Source organism: Rhodofomes roseus, assembly GCF_022264815.1.
Source record: "Rhodofomes roseus strain CIRM-BRFM 1785 chromosome Unknown C8Q71scaffold_18, whole genome shotgun sequence".
Taxonomy (NCBI): domain Eukaryota; kingdom Fungi; phylum Basidiomycota; class Agaricomycetes; order Polyporales; family Fomitopsidaceae; genus Rhodofomes; species Rhodofomes roseus.
In genome coordinates, this window is record NW_025952974.1 from 531,721 (window position 1) to 549,369 (window position 17,649).

The 17,649-nt window shown below is 56.5% G+C and overlaps 4 protein-coding genes across 4 annotated transcripts; 1 reads left to right on the plus strand and 3 right to left on the minus strand.

Annotated features, from left to right (window-relative positions):
* The first annotated feature begins 12 nt into the window (after nt 1-12).
* C8Q71DRAFT_773920 (SNF2 family N-terminal domain-containing protein) lies at nt 13-6,442 on the plus strand. The gene is made up of 9 exons (XM_047924481.1): nt 13-442; nt 532-588; nt 640-675; nt 1,287-2,384; nt 2,438-3,597; nt 3,650-4,134; nt 4,187-5,447; nt 5,504-5,578; nt 5,630-6,442. Exons 1-9 carry the CDS (start codon nt 233-235, stop codon nt 6,111-6,113), a joined length of 4,866 nt encoding a protein of 1,621 aa, XP_047776280.1. The 5' UTR covers nt 13-232; the 3' UTR covers nt 6,114-6,442.
* A 986-nt stretch (nt 6,443-7,428) lies between these two features.
* On the minus strand, nt 7,429-8,725 carry C8Q71DRAFT_823758 (uncharacterized protein; the record flags this gene model as incomplete). The annotated part of the gene is made up of 1 exon (XM_047926247.1): nt 7,429-8,725. One exon carries the CDS (start codon nt 8,723-8,725, stop codon nt 7,574-7,576), a length of 1,152 nt encoding a protein of 383 aa, XP_047776281.1. The 3' UTR covers nt 7,429-7,573.
* Nucleotides 8,726-8,869: 144 nt separating this feature from the next.
* Nucleotides 8,870-9,451, minus strand: C8Q71DRAFT_712593 (uncharacterized protein; the record flags this gene model as incomplete). The annotated part of the gene is made up of 1 exon (XM_047920864.1): nt 8,870-9,451. A coding segment is annotated over one exon (582 nt), but the record flags the coding sequence as incomplete, so codon positions are not given.
* Nucleotides 9,452-13,182: 3,731 nt separating this feature from the next.
* Nucleotides 13,183-15,995, minus strand: C8Q71DRAFT_725742 (uncharacterized protein; the record flags this gene model as incomplete). The annotated part of the gene is given in 4 exon segments (XM_047921714.1): nt 13,183-13,977; nt 13,997-15,765; nt 15,816-15,933; nt 15,975-15,995. 4 exon segments carry the CDS (start codon nt 15,993-15,995, stop codon nt 13,183-13,185), a joined length of 2,703 nt encoding a protein of 900 aa, XP_047776283.1.
* Nucleotides 15,996-17,649: the final 1,654 nt, after the last annotated feature.

Here is a 17,649-nt window from a genome sequence, read left to right on the forward strand (position 1 = left end):
GTTGTTTGCGCCGACCAAACAACCTCCTCAATGCTCACGAATATGGATCCTCCAACTCTCACTCGCGCACGCCGAGCCCTGGCGACCGCAACACGTTCTCGAACGGTGCCCTTTGACTCTCTACTGTCTCAGGAGGCTACTAGTGCAAGAATCTCGCGAAACCGTCTAGTATCTGGGTAGATCGACTGACTGGACCCCTTCTCACGCGCTTGCCCATGCGTGTCCCTGCGCGATGAACGGTCTGAACACTCGGGGACGTTCCAAACAGCCAGGAACATCTAGAGGCACACGTGTGGTTGCTCTGCGGAGGAATTCAAGCGATGGAACTCAGGTTGTCGAGGAATTGAGTGGCGGGGAGGAGCGTGTCGTGAATGAACGCGCTCGCATGGTTCAGGAGAGGCAGGCGGAGATGGGCGAAGTCGCGGATAGACATGACACCTACGTACGTCCTCTCTTTTTCTCCAGACTTGCGGTATACAAGGATTGACAGTCCCTTTCTGCCTCGGCACGAACCCTGTTCATGTGTTGTAGGTGCGCGAACGGTTCCACCTCGAGCAGTTCGTCACACTAGTCTCCTACGACCCCAAGGTACGTCTATTAATGCGTACGGTGCACTGTCTTCCTTATCATGTCCTACAGACTGCCAAAAAGGATGATTCAACCGTATTCCGCGAGGTAGGCCCCGCACTTAAGTTGTGGCACCAATTGTCTCTGTTCAAGGGAGCGAAATGGCGATAGATACCCTTGTTATGGTCCGCGCTGGTGTGTCTGCGTGATCCGCCAGTCGAGCCTACCTTGATCCTTCATGGCCGTGCGGATGCACTTAAGAGGGTATCCATCGAGATTTCGTTCGCGGGCAGTATGTGCACGATTACACGGGACCCCAGCTTATGTGCCATGCGGGACGGGCAGCATGGCCTAAGCCCAGGGCGAGTATTCGTACTTCCGAAGATTGAGGATGTGCGTTTGCCAAACTGTCCGTTCTCGCATATATGCACTCCACAGGCCAGTATGTCCTCTTCCAAGCAAGATGGTAAGACGCTTCGACGTAGGCTTGAGGAAATGTCCGGAGGACGTGTCTGCTCAGAGATTTCTTCGGCCTGTGGGCGGATCAGGCATCCGGGTTCATGAATGGGGGTCCTGAGCACAAAGAGCCTCTGGTTGCCGAGCTACGCTGGGGAGTGAGAGGATAATCGTCGACTGCGTGAACCACTGGTTCTCGCTTTCATCGCATCGCTTCCGAGCTGTGTATCTGCAGCGTGCACATTGCTGAACTTTTCCAATAGTACAAATCGAAGTACGATCTAGTTCAAGAACCCAACGCTACCGGCACATCGCGGCGCACACGAAGAGCCCGCACCGGGCGCATGCAAGGTACAGACACAACTCCTGTCCAAAAAAATATCCCTAGAGGGCCAGACGATGGCGCCGCCATGACTGCTGCGTCGGGCGTGGCGCCGTCGATATCAGCGCCTGTGAGGCCAAAGCCGTCACGCCTGATGCTTCCTCCAGACGTTCCAGCCAACGCTAGCGCACACGTCGGCAAGGGGAAGGGGAAGGGGAAGGCGGTAGCCGAACTGCCACTCTCCGTTTCTCCTGCAAGACGCCAGTCTCGGCCCACAAAAGCGCGAGATCGCAGCACGGAGCTCGAGGATCTGCCTCCACCGAAGAGGAGGCGGATCGAGTCCAATGGCCTGTCCTTATCTGCTGCTCACCGAGAAGATGTAGCACAGCCTACGGATCGCCCTCCGGAGTCGATATCTGCGACGCCGTCCGGCCGCCGCAAACCTAGAAGGCAGCTATCGCCACCCAGAGGTTCAACCTCTTCAAGACGCCGGGCAGAACCTGTCTCACCCAGCCAGTCGCCTCTCAAACGCATTAAGCTCATCGTTCGTCGCCCGGATCCTGTGTACTCGAGTCCCGTGCAGAAACCACCACCGCCGACTTCTGAATCACTGTTCGCCCTGCTTACCTCTTACACAACTTTGAACGGTAACGACGTGAGCCAGAACGAGGTCGAGGACCACGTCCAACAAGTTGCAGACTTCTGGCGACGCGCCGACGCGATGCGTAAGGAGGGCCGATTCTTTCCGGAGAGCGTCGGTGACGAGTCTCTGCGCGTCAGCCCTCTCCAGAGAGACGCGTCCATGAATCGCAGCCAAGACACGTGGGCACATGTCCTCGAGGCGGTTAAAGCCCGTGCGGAGTATCGCCCGACCAGTGGCCGACAGGTCGCTGCACAAGTCGCGAGCAGGGTCCGGGCGTATTGGGAGACCCGGGCCGTGAAGGACGACAAGATGAAGCTTCAGGACGAGAAACGGCTGCGTGCGCTCGCGAAGGTGACGATCAGGCATGTTATAGACGAGTGGAAGAAGGCCGTCCATGTAAGTCTCCCGGGCTCTCGCGCGTAGACTCAACTGACTGAATCATCTTGTAGCACATCCGCAGAGAAGAGCAGCTTAGGCGCGAGGAGGAAGAGCGGATACGGGGACAAGAACACCTAGATGCTATCCTCAACCAGTCCGGCCAAATCCTAACCGCTCAGCAGCTTGACCTGAGCAAGACGACCCCGCGCAGTCGTTCTAGCAGCGTGTCGGCAGCACTTGGTCACTGGGCATCGGCATCGCCGGAACCAGACGACGCGCTGTCCAGTGAAGCAGAGGAGGCGGTTGCCTCTGATGATGAACCCGAGGAGAACGACGAACCCGAAGGTGAACAGGGTGTCGACACCAGTATCTTGCTCGGCGAAGGCGCGGAAATGACACCTCGTAGCCCGAGCTCCCGGTCTAGGTCGTCGATGGGACCGCCGACAACCGATGACGCGTCTGCCCGACAATCACCGGAGCCCGACTTTGAGATCGGGCCCGCGTCACAGTCACGACGCAGTGTCTCGATCAGCGAGTCTATCCAAGCTCGAACACCATCGCCCAGTCCGACGCCAACTGTGGAGACGCCTGTGCCGCTCACCTACAGCCCCAGCAAGGCTGATTGGGAAAACATATTCCCGTTCGCCGGCTCTTCCAGTTCTTTGGACTTCTCTCCGCACGATGAACTGGTCATTTCCGCTGCGGCATCGAAGACCCTCGCGGACACCAGGGTGAATCTGGACGACGATACGGAGATTCCATCTGTCTACGCTGTCTCGACGAATGGCGCCACTACCGACTACATGGATGTCGATGAGGACGTCGATCAACTTGTCCCTGCACCGGAATTCCAAGATGTGCATACCTCTAAATCACCGCCTATGGCTGCCGACGCGCCACACGAGGGGGACATACGACCGTCAACTCCACAACCAGATCTCCTGACTGCCTCCACGCAAGATCGTGAATCAGAATCAGCCATACCAGACACACCACGCGTGGAGAACGAGATCGACGATGCTGAGGAAGAGGCGTTGGCGTTGTCATCAATACCTGTCTACTTAAGGCCGTATGCTGTTGCACCAGTCGAATGGGACCCATCGACGCCCGTCAAGGCGCCTTTCCTCCTGCGTGGCAATCTACGGCCGTATCAGCAGTCAGGTTTGGAGTGGCTAGCTAGTCTCCATACGAACAACCTCAACGGAATCTTAGCCGACGAGATGGGTCTTGGGTAAGTCCCGTGCGCTTTCCTGTATTGCAGAATACTGAACCAACTATCACAGCAAGACAATCCAGACGATATCCCTACTCGCTCATCTTGCCTGTGATCGTGGCATCTGGGGTCCACATCTTATCGTAGTCCCTACGAGCGTCCTACTGAACTGGGAGATGGAGTTCAAGAAGTTTCTTCCCGGGTTCAAGGTCCTCAGCTACCATGGGAACACCAAGCAACGCAAAGAATTGCGACAGGGCTGGAATAACAAATACCAATTTAACGTTTGCGTGACCTCATACACGCTAGCGAGCCGCGACGCGCACGTCTTCAAGCGCAAAGCGTGGTACTACATGATCCTTGACGAGGCTCATATGATCAAGAACTTCCGGTCACAGCGATGGAACATCCTCCTCATGTTCCGTTCCTTTCGCCGCCTCCTCTTGACTGGTACACCGCTGCAGAACAATCTGACGGAGTTATGGGCGCTGCTGCAGTTCTTGATGTCGGGTACAAACTTCGCCAACCTCAAGGAATTCGGTGACTGGTTTGCGAGTACGCCTTCGACCTCTTTCTGGTAAGTTCGTTCACTGACCCGCGCATACAGATCCTCTGGAAAAGGCAATCGAGATGGGCACTATGGACGATGAGACTCAGCAACGCGTCTCGAAGCTTCATATGGTGCTTCGCCCCTACCTCCTCCGCCGTCTCAAGCGCGACGTCGAGAAAGAACTGCCGCAGAAATTCGAGCACCTTGTCATGTGTCCCCTGTCGAAACGGCAGCGCTTTCTTTACGACGAGTTCATGGCCCGCGCGGATACGAGGCATGACCTCCAGTCTGGTGTCTACCAGAAGATCGCGAACATCCTCATGCAACTGAGGAAGGTCGTCAATCACCCGGACCTATTCGAGGTTCGTCCCATCGTCACGTCCTTCGCCATGGAGCGCTCCGCCATCGCCGATTTCGAGATCAAGGAGTTACTCGTGCGCCGGCGGCTTCTCGCAGCCAGTGAAGAGGAACAGTTGAATCTGGACCTCCTCGGGCTGCAGTTCATTCAAAGGCAGAATACGTCGTATTTTGCTTCGGCCGAAGTACGATCTCTGGATGGAACTCCCCGGTTGCCCACGATCACCGAGCTCCCAGGCGAGCCACCACCAAGGGACACCCGTACGATCTTGGGCTTCAAACGATATCGAGAGTGGTCTCAACGTGCTGCAGAAATTGCGAAGTGGACCCATTTCGGATATATTAACAGACTGCGATGCTCCATGATGCCGATCTACAGCCAGGAGCTGATTCACACCAGCCAGCGGTTTTTCTCTCCCTTGCTACCTCTCACCACGATGGATCGGCGGTCTTGGGCCGTGTCTGACAAGCTCCACTCTATGGTCAAGTCATACGCTGACCGAGTCGAAGGGATGGCCAGCGTAGTCGACCGATTCACGTTCGCGACTCCAGCTGTCGTGGCACGGGATCTCCCTCGTATCACGCTGGCTGGACATGAAGAGGCCGTCCAGGCTCTACTTCCCGATCCCGAGTTCGACAGCAATCTCCACCGTGCTGCTGTAAAGCTGCAGATCGCGTTCCCGGACCCGTCCTTGCTACAATACGACTGTGGCAAGCTGCAAGAACTCGCGAAGCTGCTGCGAGAACGCAAAGCGGGCGGCCACCGCATCCTCATCTTCACCCAGATGACGAGGATTCTGGATATACTAGAAACGTTCCTCAACTTTCACGGCTATCTGTACCTGCGCCTGGATGGTTCCACCAAAATCGAGGATCGACAGTACATCACGGAGCGATTCAACTCTGATTCGCGCGTATTTTGCTTCATTTCCTCGTCGCGCTCCGGCGGTGTTGGTATCAAGTACGTCGCAATCATCATGATCGGTCTTATTAACTGACGATTCCTGTCCTGTCCAGCTTGACTGGCGCAGACACTGTCATCTTCTACGACAGTGACTTTAACCCACAGATGGACCGCCAGTGCGAGGATAGGTGAGCATTGTCTTTCATAATGGTGATTGCTATGCCCTAACCCGACTGTAGGGCCCATCGCATCGGCCAGATCCGGGACGTCCACATCTACCGCTTCGTCTCAACGCACACGGTCGAAGAGGCGCTGCTGCGCAAGGCGAACCAAAAGCGGACGCTCGACAACATCGTCATCCAGAAAGGCGAATTCGACTGGCACTCACTGTTCTCCAACGAGGCAGAGAAAGAGCTGACGAAAGCATTGGGAGACGTCGAGGATGAGGCGGACGCATTGGCGGCTGCCGCCGCGGCGCGAGAGGAAGTCGAAATCATTGGTGAGGATGAGCGAGACTTTGAAGCGGAGGGCAGTGAGGAGAAGGAGCGAAAACGAGTCGCTTTCGAGGAGAGCCCAGTGGATGGAGCAGTCGCCGAGGAGGAGGAGCGTCCTGCGGAGGAACAGGAGGCGGAAGAAGACGACGAGGAAGGTGGGACTACGGTTGACTATATGCTTGCCTTCGTGCGCTCCGACATGGAGCATTTCGCGGACTGGCGTCTCTGACGCAGGGATTCCTTTCCGCGCTCTAGTCTGTTGTTTGTACCGTATGATATATTGCCGATATGCCTCTGCGAATACGTCTGTACTTACTTGTTGCGTTATCCGGTACTAATCGCTATGCACGTACCTCGCCGTCGTGTATGTTCTAGTAATCCAGTGGTGTTGACGAAATGCTTGTCTTGGAGCTTCACACGCACTAGTGATATAGACTTTGTGATGAATGTCCAGATTAAACAGCTAATGGCCCATAGTATGTTGTCGCAAGCAAATAGGAGCAAACACTCACTGAATTACCGCGCAGTGGCGCAGTACTGTAGTGGCGCGCATCTCGTTGGCCTCTGCCTTACGCCTTCTAAAAGTCGGGTGGCTTGACTTCTAGGTAGATACGATTGCGCCCGGTGAAAACACTACGCGTGCAGTAAATCCGTAAGAGACAGGAGGCATACTAAACTTACAATAGTAGTAGACGCGAGCGTGAAGCTCGGACAAGCGCTGGTGAGAGCAGTCCGACCGAAAGTCAGTTATCCTCGTTCTCTCCTCACACTCACGTCCGTCTAACCTTGCTATACCCATTCAAATAGCATCGACCCACCCATTAAAACAATCAAGACACAGAATATATGCGAGGTCACACAAGAGGTACTGCATCCATGTACGCGCGCTATCATGGAATCCCCGCCGCATCATGCCAACTTGAAGTGTCAGGGGGGCTCATGCACATGGTAACCGCACTCACGACTTGAGAGAGCGCTTGGAAGGGACACAAGGTGTGTGGGGCGATTGGCCTGAGAGGTGTGAAGTGAAGAGGCAGCCACGGGGTCGCAGAGCGGTGCGACAAGTCCAGAGATAGAATGTCCCTCAACTCGTCTCCGAGTCTACCTGCGCAATTGGTGCATACCATTAATATTGACCCTCGTGATACTGACCACGTTGCAGAAGTCGATTTCTCTTGCTATCTGTCGTTGCAAGTCCTTGCTGCCAAGCGTAGCTCGAGGTCTGAAATGTTGAGCGTTCAACTCGTTGAGCGCTGTTGAGCAAGTCCGACTCGGAAGCAAGTCAGGCCGTTGACGGCGTAACGCTATCTCTAACGTGCTAACGCGCCAATTCTAAAGCAAAGTCCTGTCGTTCATGACGGCTTTCTGCCGTCCGCCATCTTGGAGCATTCTCGGGCACGTTGACCACTTCCCTGCAGCTCCGGGCAGCCTCGGGCAGGTGCGATTTTCACTGGGTCTGACGTCGGGCGGTCGTCTTAGTATTATTTTTAAGCGGATGGTCCGCACTCGGCAATACTTTCGAAACATACAAGTCACAACATCTATTTTTTTTTTTTTTTTGGAGGGCTCTAGTAGACGGTAGCATTGGCCAATCGGGCCAACCATCCGTCCAGCCAGCCAGCGGATATCCGCATCGCTTCAGGGAAAAATGCTTTGCGCACGGTCGTTTCCGACCAGTGTGGGGCTCTCTCATCCGGGGTCTAACTCATAGCCCGCGGACGGAATACCCACTAAAACCCCTTCGCGCGATCTATGGGTGTAGAGCGCGCGGTTATCAACGACTGCGTCGTGCCATGTATCGGCATATATATCTCGTCTCAGCGCTTTCCGGCCAAAACGGGGGTGTGTGGTTGCCGCATCGAGGTGCAGCCTTTGATTCATCGTCGAGGCCCATCGGCTTCGTAGCTCGTTGCTGCTGTGCGCCCATCTCTCCTCCTCCTCGTGTCCGATGACCCTTTCGCAGCGCAGCTTCCATATTAGGAAAGCAGACTCGGAGATTAGAATCCGCCACAGTCTCGTGGCTCCGTGGTTTTGCTTCTTATCGTTGTAGCTCCACTTCCGGCATCCGAGGCCCAGTATCTCGCTGGTAGACGGGCTTTGCCATCGTAGGCCTTTGTTCTCCCAGAGTGACCTCGTCATGTTCCATATTGTCATCTGGCCAGGCGCTGTGCACTCGGTGAGTATGTGTTCAATACTTTCAGTCTGACCGCACCACGAGCACCGTGCGCGTTCCTCGTAGCCCGGGATATTTAGCCAGAAAGATCCGCACCGGTGTGCGTTGTGCAGAGTTTTCCATAGGAAATCTTTGATTTGGTTTCGTATATCTACGTGCCTTACTCCTTTCCAGATATCTTGCTCTGACAATCTCGTGTTATAGGTGGTCTTAAAATGTTCTTGTATGTCGCGGAGGTTGCGGTCTCTTCCTCGGCGTATCGGTGCGTCTTTCTTTGCTCGGATTCCTTTATATGCTAGTGACTGTGTGAGGGCTGCTAGCTTGACGCCTGAAACGGTGAAGGGTCCACTTGGCTGCTCCGCCAGCGTGGTGACGTTATTCAGTAGGAGGGCCTGCTGGGCCCTTTCTTTTGCCTTTTTGATAAGGGCCTTCTCATGTTCCTCGTGAGCAGGTTTTATTGTGGTGACTGCGATTCGTTGCCTTAGTCTGTTCACCAGTTGCTGCCATAGTGGTGCGTTTGCTATTCCAATCCAGCCCCGGTCTTCCCAGAGTGGGACTTTGGTTATCAGGGCGTCGCGGAGCCTAGCGTCTGCGGCAATTATCTGGAGGGGCGCATCTAGGGGAGTTTGTGTGGCAGCATATAGCGCGGCGGCCAGCTCGCCGGACATCGCGTTGCCGTTGGGGGTTTCAGGGGACGGCATGCGAACTAAGGCTTGGTCGCGTCGGGCGTTTGTCAGATGGGTGTACCCGTATCGGTTAATGTTCATCCCTGAGGGGGTGTTTTGTTGTTTGATGTCGGTTCCACGGACAATGTACGCTGTCGTGGCTTCATCCGTTACTATGATGCCTGCTCTGCGGCGTATGGCAGGTGGGGCGTCGTGTGCTGTAGCGCTGACGAAGGCCCTGAAGGTTGCACTCACAGAGTCCGAGGACGTAACCGATGGGTTGAAGATCATGAGTGCCCCCGCCGTTGTTTCTGCGGTGTGGTTCTCCTCTTTGCGACGTGCTGTGAGTGTGAGGCCATCGTTGTGTGTGGTGAGTAGTGGGTCCCATTTCGGTTTGATTTGGTTTAGGATCGTGTTACACGCGAGCCTACATTTCTCAGGGTTCTTACATCCCTTCGATCGGGCCTCAGTGCAGTCTGTGCATGTACATGCAGTTTCGGGTGGCGCGAGACCATCGACTATGGCGGTGTGCATCGTGAAGTCTAGGGCATCCGCCACGGTCTTTATGCCATGGGTTCGTCGTAGGCAGTCGCTCAGGCTTGTGTTGTTTAGGCGTCTCAGCTTGGCTTCTGCGCCTAGGTGGTACCATACGGGGAGGGATCTCTTTAGGGTTCGGCTAAGTTTGATCGCTTCCAGGCTTACGCCGTGCTTCTTCGCAACACCGAGCATCGTTTTCAGGTACCCTGGGAGGCTGGATCGTCCTCTCAGAGCGGGTCGCCAGCTTTGTAGGAAGCTGTTGATTTGTGATTCTGGGCGTATGGCTCCTGCGTCTTTGGAGACGTTGTGATTGAGGATGGCATCTACAACGAACGCCCACTTAGGGCGGGACGGTGTGAGGTCGAGGTATTTACCGATCCATGTGAGGTGTATTGCCTCGTTTCTCGCGCTAATATCAAGTAGGCCTATGCCACCTTCTGATTGTGGCTGATATAGGTGATCGAGGCTGATTGGTGGTTTCTTGCCGTCCCATATGAAGTCTCGAATCATATGGATTAGCTCGGATTCAACCGACTTCGGCATGCCTTGTACCTTAGCTAAGTACTGTGTTATTCCACCGGGGCCCATTTGGATGATGTGCCTTTTCCCTTTCAGTGTAGGGTGGCATTTGCCCCAGCGTTCTAGGAAAGCCTTGACCTTGTTCATCACCGGGGCCCACACCGCAACTTGATCGACCCCGTTACCAATCCAAGCACCTAGGACGCGTACGGCTTCGCCGTCGTCGGCTATGTTGATGTCTGGCGGTATGCTTCCGTCATGGCTGTTCGCGTTGATCTTGCGGTGTTCATGCACAAACCGTCTGTACTCCTCAGTTCCGACCGGGATGACCTCGGTCTTCCCTCTGTTGAAGCGGGCTTTGGCGGCACGGCACCATTTTTCTAGTATGTCCCAGAGTTCCTGCCATGTGTCGTGTTTAGACAGGAAAGTTGACGTGTCGTCAGCGAAGAGGGAGGCTATTAGCCTCTCGGTCATGCCTTTGACACGGATGCCTCGCAAGGAGGAGGACCTAAGGGAGCATGCGAGAGGTTCTATCGCGAGATCGAATAGGAGGCAGGACAGAGGGTCGCCCTGCCTTACTCCTCTTATAACTCGGTATGTTGTACTTCGCTCGCCGTTTATGATTACGATGGTTGTTGCGTTTTGGTACAGATACTGTACTATCCTAATGAATTTGTCCGGTATCCCGAAGGCGGCGAGCGCGGCCCATAGGTAGTCATGTGAGATCTTGTCATACGCCTTTTCTTGGTCCAGCGCAATGATGACTCCGTCTTCCTCTAAGGCTTCAGCATAGTCTATGACTGACCTGCATAGCTGCGTTTGGTCTTCTATGTGTCTTGTCGGCACAAAGCCGGCCTGGTCGGGGTGGATGATATCCGTCGCAACTTCGTTCAGTCGTGAGGTGAGTAGCCTGGTGTATAGTTTGTAGTCTGTGTTGAGTAGTGTGATCGGTCTATAGTTCGCAATGTTGCGTCTGTCGCCTTTCTTGTACAGAGGGCACATCCATCCGTCGGCGAAATGGGAGTTTCTTATGGGGCCGTGTCTTTCGAAGTCGAGGTATGCCAGCTTGAGAAAGTGGATTACATCAAACCCTGGTTTGTCTGCCCGTTCGGCCGCTCTGTGCAGCTCATCGAGTGCCCTCCAGAATTCATAGGTTATGCCGTCCAGGCCCGCGGCTCGGCCGAGCCCTGCCTTCTTTAGGGCATCTGCTACTTCATCTCGGGCGATCGTGTCTTGGAGGGTTACACTCTGCGGACTGGTGAGTTTCGTCACCACGGTACCTAGGACGTCCTGAATATCTGCCTGCCTTATGTCGTCCGGCACTGGCTGAGTGTCGGCTTGTAGCTTTTCGTGGTAGTCTCGGGCTAGCTCGGCCATCTTCTCTGAGCGTTTTTCGTATTCGGGGGTGGCCGTGTTCGGTTTTAGCAGTGAGTGGATTGTGTCCCTTGGTTTTGCGTCTTTGTTGATTGTCGACCAGTATTTACTGGGTATCTCTGCGTTTAACGCATATCGTGCAGTGGTGGCCGATTTGTTGTCTTGGTACCGTTTTTTCAGTAGCTCTATCAGTCGGTCCTGTAGTTTCTTTGATTCTAGCTGAGCCGTCTCATCTGTTACGAAGTTGGCGCCATTCTGTGTTGTGTCAATCTCGCTCTGGGTCTTCTTGATCGCGGCATCGATCTTTGGTATTTTAGTTCTCAGTCTGTTCCTGGCTAGTTTGACGACATCATCTTTGAACGACTGTAGGAATACCTGTGCGTTATTTCGATCATCTCGCTGGGGATGCTCTTTCGCTGTCATGTTGTATTTTATGCCGAGTTTGACACACTGCGATAGATACTCGCTGTCTCGGAGTATGTGTGCCGGCATGGCCCATCTACCTTTCCCGGTGAACGGTGCGTCTTCTGAGCTAATGCGGGCTGTGACTAGTTTGTGATCTGTGGAGATTCCGGTGCTTAGGACGTTCCAGTCGTATGAGGCATTCAGCATGTTGCGCCTGACGTAGATTCGATCCAGTCTGGAGCGTACGGCGGCGCCGCGCTGGGGGAACGTGTAGTCTTTCTTGGCGGGCTCAGTTTCTCGCCATCCGTCGGTCATGCTTAAGTACCTGGTTAGTGTCTTCAGGGCCTGGACGGCGCCGGCTGGGTCTTCTCGGGTTGGCAGCCTGTCTATCGATTCCTCGACTATATTGAAGTCACCCAGCATGACGTCAGGGCGCGGGATTGGCTTCGTTCGGAGCTCGTTCAGTATGTGCTCCCAGAAGGCTTGGTTGTCGGCTGCGGTATTGGGGGCGTATACGTTGAGAACAGTTATGTCCTTCTCTCTGTGCCATGGCATTTTGAGTAGGATGGCTCGTCCAGGTACAATGTTGTGTACTTTCAGGTCCGAGACGTTTACTATTTCTCGGTTTAGCACAAAGGCTACGCCTTGCGCGGAGGTGGCGTTAGGCGCAGCGTTGATTATGACGTGTATACGTCGTCCATACAGCCTATGTATGGATGCAACCCATTCATCATCGAGGTGTGTTTCTTGGACCACCACAAGGCCGATTTTCGTCTCTCGGATCACTTGGTGTAGTGCGTTCCACTTGTTTCGGGAGTCCGGGGCTGATAAACTGCCTCTCCCGCTTATGTTTAGGGATGCCATTAGTAGGGACGCTTTAGTCCGTCTGTTCTTCCGTGTTGTGGTCGTGTTGGGTGTGGGCGTGTTATCTGGAACACCGCCTGCGTTAATTTGGCCTTGTGGTGGGGCACCACTGTTGATAACTCGGCCGCCGTGTGGTGCAGTGATCTCGGCGGTCGCCCTGTTACCTAGTTCTTCTGTCCGTTCAGCAGGAGTTCCGCGAGCAGGGGACGCGTTTCTCCCTGTCAGACAGAGGAGATGTTCGCCGTTTGCCTGTATATCGTCCGTGGTTGGTGTTGTTCTCTGTGTATTGTTCGCCGTTGCTAATCGTTCCCCTCGCTACAACGATCCACGAGGGGCGGGGTCCGCTCCTGGGACTCTCAGGAAACATGCAGAGCCGCCGGGGCGACACGCTTAAGCTTCTCAGCCGGGCAAGTTTAATAGTGCCCGTGGGTGGGGTGCGATGCGAGCGGCGCTTCAGCTTTCCTGTCCCATTTGCATGGTCAGTAAATGTGGGCTGACGCGTTATCGCTCATCGCGGTTAGTGTCTTCTTGGTTAACTACGCTGGAGGTGAGAGGAGATGTCAGGTCATTGTTCGAGCCAAGTTTCTTAGTCTGTTTGCTTGGCTGTGAGATCTTCGGGGAAGTGGGTTTCACGAGGTATTCACAGGCGTCCACGTCGTACATCAGACATCAAGACAGTGTTAATTCAATAACAGCGGTGGTACGGTGACAGCGACGATACGGGAGGGGTTACATCGTTCGTAGCGGTTAGTGGTATCGTATCAGCGGCCACGGTTACGGCTCGCGTTGGAGCCTCGTCCTCCGCGACCTCTGCTCGGCCCCCTGTTGCGGCTCCTGCCACGCTCGACATTAGCCTGCGAGGTGTTCGTCTGTTGGGACTGCCCGGGCGTCGCGAGACGGGTCGTTTCGTCGTCATGCGAGTCCGACTTGTCGCCTTTCGGGCCGAGCCAGCCAGGGACGGCGTGCAGGTAGCACAGACCAGTGGGGTGGTCGATGGCGTGGCAGGTCTTGCACTTGTAGGTGATGTTGAGGTGGGCTGGGCCGTCTGCGTTTAGCTTACCGAAATGGTACGTGCGTATGCGGTCTCGGAAGATGAGCCACTCTGCGAAGTTGGCCGTCGGCGGCTCGCAGTAAATGCGCGCGAGAGGTGCAATTTTGTCGCCGGGGGCGCGTCGGCGGAGGATGTCAACGCGGACAGACTGTCGGACGTACATGTATGCGTGGTCAAGGGTCGAGTTCCTCCAGCGTCCTCCGTCGGACGCGATATCCTTCTCGATGAAGCGGTGCAGAATCTCGCCTTCGTTGTAGAGGATGTGGTCGAGGGCCGACTGGACTGACCTGCGCATTCCGTCCTCCGTCGCGTCGGGGAAGAGGTGGATGTTGGTCCAAAAGCCCAGGAAGGGGGACGTGTCGAAGGTGAAGTCGATGATGCCGATCGTGATGGCCTCCGTCGAGATCCAGATCCGACGGAGAAGGCTTACGCGTTCGTAGTCGTTAATGCCGAAGACCGCGATCCAGTGAGGTGGCTCGTTCTCGCCTCTGTGGTTGATGATCGGCTTTAGGGAACTCGAGTACCGGGTTCCTTACGCCGCCTTGGTCGCGGAGGACCGTCTCGATCGCGAGGCGTTTGGTGTAGCCGTCGCCGTCGAGAGCGCCTTGCCGTGCGACGGAGACGAGGACAGCTGGCGTGTTCCGGCCGATCCAGGTGTTAACCTGCGGGCGGTCGATGTTGTCCACGGGCCAGAACGGGTGGACTCCTCCGATGATGGGCAGCCAGTTTCCGTTAGGGGCGGGGGTGACGGCCACGCTGGAGAGAGGAATCATGGTGGGTAGAGCGGGCGCGATAGGGTGCAGAGGACCAGCGGGTCTAGGGATGTCGGGCGGGGGTTGTTGGCGATGGTTCGGCTCAGCGTAGAGGTTGCGTGCCGGCGGCGCGGGTGGGCCCGCCATCTCGAAGTCCTGCGCTCCGTTGGGGCCTGCTGGTGGGGCGCGATAGTATGGCTCGTGGTGCGGTGCGGGAGTTCGTGCGCGGAAGCGGTAGAAGGGATGTTGGGACGGGGCTTGTGTGCTCGGGAGGGGCGGCGGCGGCGGCGGGCCGTCCTGCTCGATCGACATTGCGGATTGGGCGCGACTGTGGTCGGGCCTGTCCAGTTCGAAAGCAGAGCGGGTCAACGGTATCTGCCACGTAAGGCCGGCTGGGGCGGCATTGGGCGGGTCCATCGGCAGGCGGCTGGGCCCTGCTGTCGGTACCTCAAAGTATGTGGAGCTGGTCGTGGGGTGGCTCGGACCCGCCGCCGGCTCGTTGTGCTGAGGGTACGTCGTGGGTGTGGCGGAGGTGCGCGTTTGGCGGTGGGCGATGCTTGCCCTCGAGGGGCTCGACCTCGTCGGGAGCCTTGGGATCGCGCTTCCCCACCTCTGAGCGAAAGAGGGAGCGGGCCGTTCATGGTTTGCACTCGGGGTTACCGGGCGCGACGACCGGTAGGCAGGTTGCGTTCCGGCACGCCAGAACCCTGCGAAGGATGCGGCGCGCGGTTCCTGTCGAGGCGGGTGCGCGGGGCCAGCGAGCTGGTGGGGCAGGTAGACGGGGCCTGCTTGTGGCTCGAGCTGGGAGACGGAGAAGGGACGGAGCGGGCGTGGGTGATGGACATCCGTCAGCAGCGTCGGGTCAATGCCACCCGCCGCCAGGATCGAGGCGGTAGTCAGTCCGTAGTCCAGTCCACGGTCGTGGTTGGCATCGGGCTCGTCCTCTCCGTTCGCGGTGCGATGGTGGGCGACGGGCGGAGCGGCGACAGGCGATGGCTGGAGGCGCGAGCTATCGGCGGGAACGTCGTCGTTCTCGCCGCCCAGCTGCGCCGAGGTGCGGCGGCGTTTTCTTGGCTCACTGGGGATGCGCTGGGGCACGGCATCCTCGTCCTCGGGCGACGGCGGGGGCGGGGAGGACGGGGGGAGGCCAATTCCGATCAGAGCGAGCTTCTGCTTACGCTTGGTCATCTTCGCCTTTCCTTTGTTCGTTTTCTTGTCCTTCTTCTTCTGCAGGGCGTTTGCTAGGGGGCTCGACGGGGACGTCGCCCCGGGGGACTGTGGGTGCAGTCCCGGACGTCTATCCAAGCCGGTGCGCACCGCGCGGACTGGGGTACGCGGGAGGTCCGGGAAGTCCGCCGTAGGCGTCGCGAGGGCCTTTTCGATGTCGAGGACATGCAGCTCGTCGCTGTTATAGCCAGCCTGGGCCTGCGGAGCGGCGGCGACCCCGGTAGGCTCGGCCGCCGGTGTCTGCTCGGTCTGGGGAGCGGCGTCGGCCTGATGCATCGTTGGCGACGCGCGTCCAGACGTTACGTCCGCGTAGCCTGCATGCATGGTTAGTGTGGGTGTTGGGTGTTCACTTGGATGTACATACTAGGGCTGCGCCTCCCGAGCGCATCCATGGAGGCGTTCCACGGGTTGCGCGACGGCGAGGTCGAAGTGCCTCGCCCCTGGGTCACGACGCCCTTGGAGGAGGGCGGTGGCTGTTGACACTGTGTTAGTGTCTTCCAGCCTCTGGTGCTGGTCGACTCACGTTGTTGAGCGACGGTGTCATCCTGTGAGGGTGTGTGGAGCGGTGCGTTCTGGTGTGTGCGGTTCAGCAGAAGGCGGGGGAGGGCGAGAGCGTGTAGGTTAGATTAGTTATTGTAGACGGTGTCGTGTTGTTTCACGGCGACTTGGCTGGATGTCCTATTCGGGTTGTAGTACGGTGTCGCACACGCGTGTGGTGAGGTAAAGCGCGTATTGCTGTGTTCCCGCTCGGTGTCGACTGCGGGATAATTCCATCAGGGCATTTAGCTGTCGTGCCTGTTTGTCAGGATACTGGGAGACGTCTTTTACGAGATTCATACGCGGCTTTGGGCGGGTGGCTGCGTCGTGTGTTCCCCGTTTATGCTTACTGCCCGGTGTGTGGTGGGAAACCATATTTTCTGGCCAGCCTACCGTCGTTGTCTTCCTGTAGGTTGGTCCCATTGTGGGGCGCGGTGAGTTGGTCTCTGCATCGTACTGCTGTGTGTGTGGATCGGGCGTTGATCTGCTGGAGGATCTGTGGCGTTGGTACGTGAGTCCGTTGTTTCCGGGCGATCTGATGCGCCTTAGGCGCGCTCGACAGTTGGGGAAGCGGACGCTCGGGCTCGCGATCGGGCGCGTGGATATGGTCTTATCATCGTGAATATTGTGATTGGGTCGGCGTGCGCGGCAGCGTCCAGGAGTGTGGAATTATATCGTACATGTGGAGCTGGTGGTCTGTCGTTCTCAGCATCCCTGTAGTGACACCTGTCACGGTGTCTTGGGACACAGCCCTGTTTAATCGCGTCAGTTAGTCAGGGGGCAGTGCGTAGTCGCTGCGTACGGCATTTCTGGTGGGTTCTTCTCGCCATCTAGACCCGGTTTCTTTTCATCACCTCTCTAAGGCCTCTCCCCGGCGCTTCTCGGGGCGTTGGTAATTCGGCTCACCCGGCTTTCCAGTTCGGGCAGGTCTTCGTCCCAGATGTCCAGTTCGTAAGGATTCTCTCGGTCGTCCTGGAACGGTGGGAGGCGTCGAAAGGCGGGGTGTGGGACAGGGAGTCGTTGAAGGTCGAAGTAGTGGTTCGCGTGTGTGAAGCCTTCGAGGCCGTCGAGTACGACCCACGGTACGGGTACTCTCAGCAGGCAGCGCGCGGCGGCGCCTGCGATCAGGAACGTGACCCAGTGGCGCCTGATGTTGACGATTTGGGAGAGTAGCCCGACACCTGTCATTCCGGCTTTCGTTCTGAGGCGGACAAAGTCCTGTTTGGCAAGCTGTCGACTGGGGCGAGTCGAGACGATCCACGTGAGTCCGCTTCGTTCTTCCATTGTCGGTATTTCCATAATTTCGACCGTTAAGGCCGGTTTGGGATTGTGACGTATGAGTAGACTTGGGAGAGGGATGACCGGTGTTTCGACGGTCTTTCTTGTTCGTTTTCGTGGCATATTGGTTTGGTTCGGCATGTTGGGTGGTGGGATTCGTTGGATTGGGCGTACGTTGCTGTAGGGCTGGGGGACATGTGCGTTTTTATCGTATGCCGAGCGTTTAAAGTAGGTTACGTCTGCTACTTACGCGCCCATGAATTCCTCCTGTGATAGATTTCGGCTAGCATATAACGTCATAACGTCACTTCATGAGAAGATTTGGGAGGTCTTTCATAGTTCATAGGCCATGGGGCATGTTGGTTGAGTTGGTTGGACAGTGT

Bases quoted from the DNA above. Each gene is read 5' to 3' on its own strand.
- C8Q71DRAFT_773920 (XM_047924481.1), top strand. From the start codon at position 233: ATGAACGGTCTGAACACTCGGGGACGTTCCAAACAGCCAGGAACATCT. The intron at 3,598-3,649 runs GTAAGTCCCGTG...CAACTATCACAG, and splicing joins GCCGACGAGATGGGTCTTGG to CAAGACAATCCAGACGATAT. The intron at 4,135-4,186 runs GTACGCCTTCGA...CCGCGCATACAG, and splicing joins ATTCGGTGACTGGTTTGCGA to ATCCTCTGGAAAAGGCAATC.